General features: G+C 42.1%; 1 protein-coding gene across 1 annotated transcript in view; it reads right to left on the bottom strand.

The window, feature by feature from the left end:
• Wdr63 (WD repeat domain 63) overlaps window positions 1-8820 on the bottom strand; it is a 75838-nt gene extending 67018 nt beyond the window's left edge. Inside the window, exons 1-4 of the mRNA XM_017796398.2 lie at window positions 8689-8820; window positions 4015-4101; window positions 3600-3638; window positions 315-496 (exon numbers count right to left, since the gene is read on the bottom strand). Coding sequence (XP_017651887.1) covers window positions 315-496; window positions 3600-3638; window positions 4015-4087 — 294 coding nt within the window. The 5' untranslated portion in view covers window positions 4088-4101; window positions 8689-8820. The remainder of the gene's footprint in view (window positions 1-314; window positions 497-3599; window positions 3639-4014; window positions 4102-8688) is intronic.
• Window positions 8821-10512: the final 1692 nt, after the last annotated feature.

Genomic DNA, 10512 nt, shown 5'->3' with positions numbered 1-10512 from the left:
CCAAAAGCCCAGGGGAGAGAGAGATATATATATATATATATATATATATATATATATATATATATATATGCATCACCTTCCTGGCTAAATTTCCATTCTAACTAAAAGGGGCAAAGAAGAGTATTCTTGATTTTGTTTTTTTTTTTTTTACCAAGGATCCTCAAACAGGATTCCCAGGGGGTCTGGGCAACCTGTCAGTTTCAGAAAGTAAAGTCTAATGCCAGATTTGAATTAAAAAAAACCTCCCCAGCCTGTGCTATGTTCTAGAATATTCTTGAGGGAGAACTGAGAATTATGGGTGATATTGTACTTGCCAGGACAATTTTTTTGACTGGGTGGAAATCAGATACTGCAGCTCGATTTTGCAAGTCTGCCAAGATAGCTTCTTTTTTGATGAGCTTATAGGACTGTTCATCTGTGATGTCTTCGTCAACTCGGCAGTTAAATATTTCCTGGGTCTTGGTAGTTAATACTAATGGATAAATTTCTGGATGACCTGTGATAAACAAGCGTGATTTAGGCATTAAATACAGACATTAAAATACTAGCGACAGGAAATGTGCAGTTGTTTGCTTTTTAATAATGGTCTTGGTTAAACATTTCAGACCCTTAATTTATCATCCTAATTATATTCATTGTAACGTTTTTTAACCAGGGGCTGTAAAGATGGCTCAATTGGTGAAGGCCTTGTCTGGTACACTTGAGGGTCTGAGTTCCATCCCCAGCACGCTTGTGAAAAGTCAGGCATGGTGGAATGCGCTTGCAATCCCAGCATGGTGAGATGGAGGATGGAGACAGGCATGTCTCTGGAAACTCCGTGGTCAGGTAGGCAGCACTAAAGTTCTAGGCCAATGAGAGGCCCTGGCTTAAACAAAAATGGAGGTGACTGAGGAATGTATGATACCCAAGGGTGTCCTTTCACCACACATGTGAGCACATGTGCACACGTGCACCCACTCACAAACATGTATGTACATATGCATATACATACAAAATCTTAACATAAGAAGAAAATAACCATGGTTTATTAATGCCCTTCAAGAAAAAAATTAGTATTTGCTATATTTGTCCCATCCCATGTAGACTTTTTAAGGAATTCTAAATCCTGCATTAAATACTTATTGTTATATCACAAACGTTTTTGCTATGACATTAAATAAAATTTCTGAAACATCATTTTAAATTAACTTATTTCTATAGCATAATTTTCACCTATCCTTTTATGGCTGAGCATTCTAATTTTTCTTGCCCCTCTCCCCCCAATACTTACAGTCTTACAAATAAATAAAACAACTTATAAATTGTTCTTGTATTTCAAAATATTTTCTTGGGATAGATTTTTAAAATTCCTGGTTTAAAGATAGGATGCTTTTCTTTTAGGTTCTTAACACACCCCCGTCACCTGCTGCCCACTGTATCCCCCTGGCTTTGCACTGCACAGAGGTAACAGTCTGTGTGGCACAGGACAGTGAGGGCTTGCTGACTCACCAACACAGGCACAGCCTCTCCATCCTGCTTTCCCTGCCACCCTCCTCAGCTGCCAGGTGCTGTCAATCATTCCTCTTCCTTCAACTTTCCCCACTTCCACACTTTTCCCTCGGCACCCTGCTGTGCTCAATGGCCTCTCATTTTAAAGGCAATGTCTCTCCACCAGATTCCTGGACTCTACTTTTTAGGCCTTCTCCCTTTCACAGACAAACTTCTTATTATTCAATTGCATCGCTTTTGCAGTGACTGACTTCTCAATTAGGTTATGTTACTTGGATGGAAGAAAGAAGGCAGGTAGGGAGTCCCTTTCCCTCTGGTTCACGGGCTCCAGGATTGTCCTCCATTAAGAAAAGCAGAGGGGGTTCTAGAAGCTTCCAGAAGCTCCCACCCCAGGCCAGTCCCTAGCAGAAACAAGGCAAATCTAAAGCAGCAACAGGGCAAAGGAGCTTTCTCCAGGTTTCTTTGTTTTGTTTTGCTTTTATTTTGTTTGGTTTTGTTTTCTGACACAGGGTCTCCCTGTAGCCAGAGCTGCCCTGGAACTCATACATGTGAACCACCACGTCCAGCTCCTGGTTTCTTACTCTTTTCAGCATCATTAGCGTCTACCAAGCCACTCTAGTCGCTGTCTCCCTCTGGAACATTCTGTGGCATCTCAGCTTTCCTGGGATCGCATTCTCCCCTTCCCCAGCTCTCACATTTTTGCCATCCTTCTCCCAGTTGCTGCACAGAGGGCCCAGCAGGGGCACTGTGCTTGGCCCTGTTCGGAATGTGAGCTCATTTTCCTGTTCCCCAGTGCCTCTATGCCAATAATTTACCTAATTTTGGGGTCCTGATTGTGTACATGACCCTGATTACTATGGGAATGTATTCTAAACTGTAATCACTTGATGCAACTCTCCTTTGGAGCTCAAATTAACCATTGATTCAGGACAAGGCCATTTTTAACACCCTCAGAAGCATAATGTTCAGCTACTGACTTCTCAACCAACATACCCAGTGACTGAAACATGGCGGATGGTAATTTGCACGTGGAGAATGCATAATCAAGGTTCTACGATTTCGCCTTAGGAAGCTGCTAAGTGGAGCTGTGGACCTCCGAGGCACCGAGGTAGCAAAGGACCAGGCACTGTGTTAACTAGGACAAGTGTTCAGAAAGGTGGGGAGCTGGTGCCAGTCAAGAAAGTAGAAAGACAGGGACAAAGGTTATGTTCCCTTTTTAAAATGTAATTTAATGTTGTGGTTTTTTGGGACAGAGTCTGTGATGCCAGCTTCAGTTGTCAGCTGACACAACCTAGATCATCTGGGAAGAGAGTCTCCGTGAGAGATTATCTATAATGGGTTGGCCTGTGGCATGTTTGTGGGAGAGACATATACTGCCTCTGAGCTAGAGTTTGAAACAGACTATTCTGATAAAAGTAATCACTTGTAGAATTCCAACCAAAACAAACAAACAAACAAACAAACAAACAAAAAACGCTCCAACAATCTCATGACAGATTAAAAAAATTTATTGCCTACCCTACAGCACTTCACATGCTGAGTCATCACTGGCCCTTAATAATCTCATAATAGATTTTTTTTTCTTTTTTTGAGACAGGGTCTCCCTGTAGCCCCAGCTGTCCTGGAACTCACTATGTAGACCAGGCTGTCCTGGAACTCACAAAGATCCGCCTGCCTCTGCCTCCCAAGTGCTGGGATTAAAGGTGTGTGCCACCACGCCCTGCCATAATAGATTTTTTTTTTCTGTTTAAAAAGGGACTCCTATGTCTAAATCTGTTTCTCACTTTGAAATTCTGTTTTCATTCTTAGTTGGTATCCTTTATTTTAAAACTTTCAGGTCAGGTGTGATGATGCACACCTGTTATCTGAGCAGTCAGGAGGCTGAGCCAGGCAGATGGCAAGTTTAGGGCCAGTCTGAGTTACACAGCAAGACCCTGACCCAAAATAATTTTAAAAATTTGAATTTTGTATTCTAAGTCATTTGGCCTGATGTTAGAATTTGGCCCTTGCAGAATTCGATCAGTCACTTCAGCTTGCAGTTCTGCTACTTGATGGTTGCAGATTAACCTGTGAGGCAGGAGGCAGGAATCCTAAGTGTCCAGTCCACTCACCCATGCTCCCCATGTTCACTGGCTCCTCTTCTTCAGGAGCTAAAACACAATGAAATATCTAATTTATATATTCGAAGCAAAATGATCTCACTTTATAATAATCTTATCAAATTTCTAAACATAAAATGCAAGCAGAAATACACAACGAAGCATTAAACTATCTTAGGAACAGTTAGAATCTGAATAATTCTTATCCATAGTTATCTTTTAGTCATATATTTGCTGTGACATTTAATTAATATTGAAATGAGACAAATGAGAAATAAAGATAACTTCCAAATATTTAATACTATATATATGATTTTATAACAGCAAAAACGTTTATTTGCTATATAAAGCCATAATCATTTTGACTGCTAACACATGTACTGGAAGTAAACCTGTGAAAATCCCATTAAATGGAAAGCAATCCTACCAGGTGTTGTTTGCTTGGTTTTTTTCTTGCCACGCAGGGACCTTTTTTGTCGTGTTGGAGGTTTTGCCGCCATGATTTTGACGTAGGCTACAGAAGAGATGCCATTGGTCATTTCTGGTTTGCATTTTCAGACATGAAGCATTCTTACTTAGTGAACATAACACATTTTCTGTGTTTGGGCCTGGACCAAATTCAGATGCCTTTTTCAATAGGAATGTGTGTTCTGTGACTAAAGGTTTACTGCAACAATGATGACTGATAAGATCTTGTTCCCATGGTGCTGTTTGGCTGAGGCACAAGATGGTGACCTGCCAGTGCTCCAAGGTCTTTCAGCACAGGCTCTGCCTCGAAAGCATGACAGAGGGCCTACAGAATGCATCCTTGCGGTTCCACTCCCTGAAGTTGCTCTGTGCTACTTTGTGCCTCTCTCTCCTCCCTCATACCTCAGTTGAAAAGATGACCTTAAGGTCCACTGGTGAGTCAAGCTCACAATACACATATCTGTACACAATTTAAAATTTTATGTGTATGAGTGTTTTGCTTGCATGTAGGTAAGTGCACCACATGTGTGCAATGCCTGCAGAGGCCAGAGAGGGCATCAGATTCCCTGGAACTAGAATTATGGATGGTTATTAGACACCATGTGGGTACGGGGAACCAAAACTGGGCTCTCTGCAAGAGCAGCCAGTGCTCTCAACTGCTTAGCTCTCTCTCCAGCCCCTAATGTACATAATTTTGCAAATGAACAGAATTTAAGTCATACTTCTGTCTTAGCATGTGAGCATGTAATTATTAAGGCCTTATTTGTGCCATCCCAAGTTGCTTATGAAAGTTTGCTCCACACCTTTGACAGGATGTGACACTGAGCAAGGTCATCCCCAGGACATCAAGCCCTGTAATTTCCAAGATGTACCTTAGTCCTATCCTATTTAATGGTTAGAAGTGTGATTTCAGATTCAAGTGTGGTGGCTCACACTTAAAATTAGAGGACATGGGAGGGTGAGACAGGAATGGATTGCTATGAGTTTAAGGCCAGGATGGGCTCAGTGTGAGAACTATGATTTCAGAAGTCTATCCAGCAGGGTTTTAAAACAGTCTCTACTTTTAAGCTTAATGGCCCTGGGCAAATTACTGACCTTCTTAGTCTCAGTTTATTCCTCTGTGTAGTGGGGATAACAAAGTCTGCCTCACAGGATGACTGTGAAGTCTCAATAAAAATAAGAAAAAAAATCTCAACATCAAGTCAGAGGGGTTTGCTTCATTTTAACTAATCAACAAAGACTATTTCATAGCTGATGGTTAAAACATCATCAGTTTTATTTTTTATCTACTTCATTACAAAAATTTGACCAAAGCATGGGTATATATGCATTTGCCTGTAAATATCCTCAATTTTTTTCACGTGAATTAAAAAATTACTTAAAATTTTAATGCATTTTTTAATGTGTATGAGTGTTTTGCCTGTATATATGTAAGTATGCCATGTAGGGGCTATGCCCATGGAGGCCAGAGAGGGTGTCAGATCCCTTGAAACTAGAGTTATTGATAGCTGCCTTCTGAGTCCTGGGAACCAAACCTGGGTCCTCTGAAAGTGCAGCCAGTGCTCTTAACCACTGAGCCATCTCTCCAGCTCTACTTAGTTTAATATATTATTATTATTGTGTAAATGTCTCTGTGTGTGTGCCTGTGCACACCCATGATATGAAGGCGGAGCACATGTGCCACCGTGCTTGTGTGGAAATCAGAGGACAAATTTGTGGAGTTGTTCTCCTATCTTTAGATGAGTTCCAGTGGTTGAGCTCAGATTTTCAGACTTGTATAACAAGCACTTTTATACATGGAGTCATCTTGAGAGCCCCACATGTATATTTGTAAATGGTAATAAACATAGATCACACTTGTGTGTGTGCATGTGTGTTCATCTGCTCAAGTGGAGGCCAGAAGTCAATCTCAGTGTCTTCTGATATAATTCTGTACCTTATTTTTAAAAAATATTTTTTTAATTTTGTGTGTATGAATGTATTACCTGCATGTGTATAAGTGCTCACATGTTGTACAATGCCTTCAGAGGTCAGAAGAGGGTGTTGGATTTCCCTGGAATTGGGAATCAAACCTGGGTCTTTTGCAAGAGCAGCTAGTACCCTTAACTTCTGAGCCATCTCTCCAGCCCCCTGTACCTTATTTTTTGACATAAGGCCTCTCCCTTAACTTGGATCTCACCAACTTGGCTGAACCCTCTTGTCCACCCCCCAGCCCCCTTGTCTCATGCCCCTTCCCTTGCTTTGTGCGGTGTCCTCATGCTTTCAGAGCAAGAACTTCACCCACTGAGTCATCTTGTCACCTCTGTATTGGATGGTTTTGAACTAAGCACTTACTGTATATGAGTTTTATTTTAAGGACCAATATGGCTGCCATGCATAGCCAGTTAATACAGCCATCCTACAAAACAGTGTAAACATGCACCCATTTCTTTTCAATTGCTGCCATAATATTAACTAATCTAGGGTAATTCAGTTGAATATCGAATTTTCAAGTCAGAAGCAAAGTTAATTTTCCAGTAGTAAATGAGGGAACAAAAACAGAACATACAAATGCATGCTGTCTTACTCAAGCATCTCATTTACCACTTTCACAAGCATTAATTGACTTCTGAGCATAAATTATTGACTAGTAACCAGGGGCAAAGGAAGACTCTCTTGTACAGGGTTTTGGAAATGGCAAGCCTTCATTTTTTAAATTTTATTTTTATTTTATGTGTATGTATGTTATGTCTGCACATATGCAAGTGCACCTGTGTTGTTGCAGTACCCATGGAGGTGAGAAGAGGGCATCAGATCTCATGGAACTGAGTGCTAGATGGTTGCTAGTTGCCATGTGGGTTCTGGGATTCAAATCCAGGTCTTCTGCAAGAGCAGCCAGTACTCTTAACTGCTGAGCTATCTCTCCAGAACAAGCCTTCTTAATTAAAAAGCATCACATCAAGTTATCAAGTTGTTAGATTTCATACACAGAAAGTTCAATAGCTGTGGTCAGACTGATGAATACAAACTATTCCATTACTTTGAGAATAATAACTTCACATTACAATTGTGTTTCAAGAAAATTTTCACAGCTTGTTTTACGAATGGTAAATAATCAAAACCCTTCCAATATGGCTAGCAAATAATCACTTTTGTTGGTATCTAAATCAAGTGGACAATAAAGTCTACATCATTTCAATAAGCACATTTATTCAAGGTTTATTTAGTATGCATGTTTTCTTTTTAAAAGCAAATCTTATGGCTAGGGAGATGGCTTAGTCAAGTAAAGTACTTGGGGTGCAAACATCAGGACTTGAGTTTGAATTCCCAGCACATAAAGGCTGGGCACTGTAGAAGGCCTCTGTAATCCTGGTGCTGGGAGGGCAGAGACAGGCAGATCCCTGGAGCTTATTGGCTACCCAGTCAACCAATTGGTGAGCTCCAGGTTCAGTGAGAACTCTCTTAAAAAATAAAGTGGAGAGGGATAGAGGAAGACACTGGATGTTGACCTCTGGGCTCCACATGCATATAGATGTGGATGCATGGAAACATATGCACACATCTATATGAACACACACACAGGTACACACACACACATGCACTTCCACTGTGTATCTGGAGAATTTTTTTCCCCTTTATTCCCAGACATTTTTGTATAGCTCTCCTTCCCCCCTCCCTTTTAACTACCCCCTTTTTACATATTTCTCTGTTAGCTCAGTTCCTTATACAAAGCTCTCGTTGTCCATGAAGTGTTCTCTTCCAGTATTGCAGAAATGAAGCTCATTTGAAATGCAAGTTTCCTGAACCCCTTTCTGATCCTGGTTTAGATCTTGCAGTTTTAAAAGCACTGGTGGTCTGTACACCAGCTTTCCAAAGCAGGATAGAGCCTAGCTTTATGCTACTTCATCACAAACACTAGTCTAGTTCTAGTCCAGCCTCATGGGAGTACCCCCTATCCTTTAATATGACCTAGCTGACACCTCCCCCACCTCTCAGCCAGCCTGGATCAGCCTTGTTCTCCAGACATACTACAGTAGCACTGTGAGGTGCTGATTACACCAGACCTCTGCAAACTCAGAGCTGCAGGAGGGATTGCCATGGATTCATATAGCATTTTGCATACAGTATCCACAAGGGGTAGAGAGGGGCGGATGAGCCGCAGTCAGGTCCCAGGTAAACCAATCACTAGAGGAATGAGACAAGATCCCCTCTTTCAAAGATTCACGTTCCCCATTCATTTTCCTGTTAATTTTACAGACCAGGGCTTAGGGATCTAACTACTTTCAGCCACAGTAATCTTCTATTGTGCTGATAAATAACCAGGATCATGCCATTCTCGCATTCATTTATGAATAATTTATTGAGCTCCTGCTGCGTCAGGCAACGGGAGAGCCACAGGTCCGGTAACCTGGGAAGTAGACAGTATCTGCTCTCCACCCCCAAAGTTCTTTGATTGTCGTTAACTATTCTGTTACTGTTTTTGTCTCCCGGGCTTGGGTTGGAAGCTTTTAAAAGCAATGAAAGTCTCCAGTTTTATTTATTTGTACACTTCTCTGCAACTACTACCTCCAGCGAGGTTTCCAAACATCTTTGAAAGAATCAATGCAATATTTAACTTTTCCAGGCCTCATTTCCCGTTCAGAGCTGCCTTTACCTGATACTGGTACACGGAGAGAAGCTCCTTCGAGAGTTGGAGATGGGGGTTTGACTCCTCTCAGAATAAATCTCAAGAGCACCAGCCTTATCTGTCTAGCGGGTGTTGCTAGGACGCAACCGTTGCTAAAAGAGAAAAGGGCACACCTCTGCTGAGATTGACAAAACACTTTCACCAATACAGTATCCGCTCCCTAACAGTCTTTTTTACAACAGGCTTGCGATTGGTTGCCATTGGGGTGACATCACCGAATGTAACCGTGGTGAAATCTGCGGTTTCCCACTAGCAAGACGAGTTAAATTAGCAATTTAGGTCAGCTAATGGCTGTGGTCCATGGCATTGACTCCAGGGTTCATGCCCCGCATCCACTGCAGCCCTGCCTTGTGGGGTGAAGGGTTTGGTCGGAGCGTTCTACAAACCTCTTGGCTTTTCTACTCCCCGGAGATTTGGTTTTCCTCCAGGCTCAGCCCTGAGTTTTCTCCTCTCATGTTTGTGCTCGGCTAACTTTATATTCTTCCCTTTAGCACCAAGCATCCCCTAAACATACGAGTGGCTTTCTGTTTTCGGTCTAAGGCATTTCCTAAATCCCAGGCCTGAATACCCACAAGCTACTGGACATCCCTAACTGCCTGGATAGTTCAGCTCTAGGTGTTGAATAGTAACTAAGTGTTTTAGTTTATTCTTTATTACTGTGATAAAACACATAGATCAGAACCAACTTGTGGAAGAAAAGGGTTTATTTGGCTTAGGCATCCCTGCCACAACTTATCACTGAGGGAAGGAACCTGGAGCACCGAGAACCCTGCTGACTGGCTTGTTTCCTCCTGGCTTGCTCTGCTTGCTTTCCTACACAGCCCAGGTCCACCTACCTAGGAACAGCACCACCCAGCAACAGCACCACCCACAGAGGGCTGGGCCCACCTATATCAATTACCAGTCAAGAAAATGCCTCACAGACAGACCCACAGGCCATTCTGATGGAGGAAATCCCTCAACTGAGGTTCCCTCTTCCCAGGCATCTTATCTAGTTTGTGTCAAATTGACAAAAACTAATCAGAACACGAAGAGAGTAAATGAGGAAATGGGTGAACGAACGAACCACAGATGCCACAACTTAGCATAGCCAAGGTGAATTTACTGTCTTTCAGATGTCTTTTTAAAATCTGTGTGTGATATGTATGTTTGTATGTGAGTGCAGGCACATGCCACCATGCACAAATGGAGGTCAGAGGACACCCCCAGGTGCTGATCCTTACTTTCCACCTTGTTTGTTGTTTTCCCACCGTGCACACCCAGCTAGCTGGCTGGAGAATGTCCTGGGATTCCTCTGCCTCCCTTTCTGATGTCTTTTAGGGACTGTTCAAAGATCTTTTTATTTCCTCCCTTAGGTAACAGCATCACTGTCCTTCAGTTGGCAGAACTAGAAACCTGAGAATCATCTTTGACTCTCGCTCTACCGTACTCACACAATGAATTATTAAGTTCCATAATTTTTCCTTCCAAATATGTCTGGTCATCTCTCTAAGCCACCTCTGCCTCTTCCTTATTTCAGATATACCTTATCTGTGACCTAAACAGTAGCAACAGTGTCTGGACTCGTCCATCTTCTTCCCTGTTTAAATACCACCATGTGGCACATGAACATTTGTACAGAATTCTGAATCTTACATGAAAGACAGCTAGCAGATAATGAGGGAATGAGTACCTCTTTTTTCTTTTTTCTTTTTGGGCTTTGAGACAGGGTCTCCTTGTAGTGCCAGTTGGCCTAAAACTCACTATGTAGACCAGGCCCGCCTTGATCTTAGACGAGATCTGCCTGCCTGC

The sequence above is a fragment of the Nannospalax galili genome, unplaced genomic scaffold (assembly GCF_000622305.1).
Source record: "Nannospalax galili isolate Female #2095 unplaced genomic scaffold, S.galili_v1.0 scaffold9, whole genome shotgun sequence".
Taxonomy (NCBI): domain Eukaryota; kingdom Metazoa; phylum Chordata; class Mammalia; order Rodentia; family Spalacidae; genus Nannospalax; species Nannospalax galili.
The sequence above is the reverse complement of the archived record's forward strand: the minus strand, read 5'-3'. Positions and strand labels throughout refer to the sequence as shown.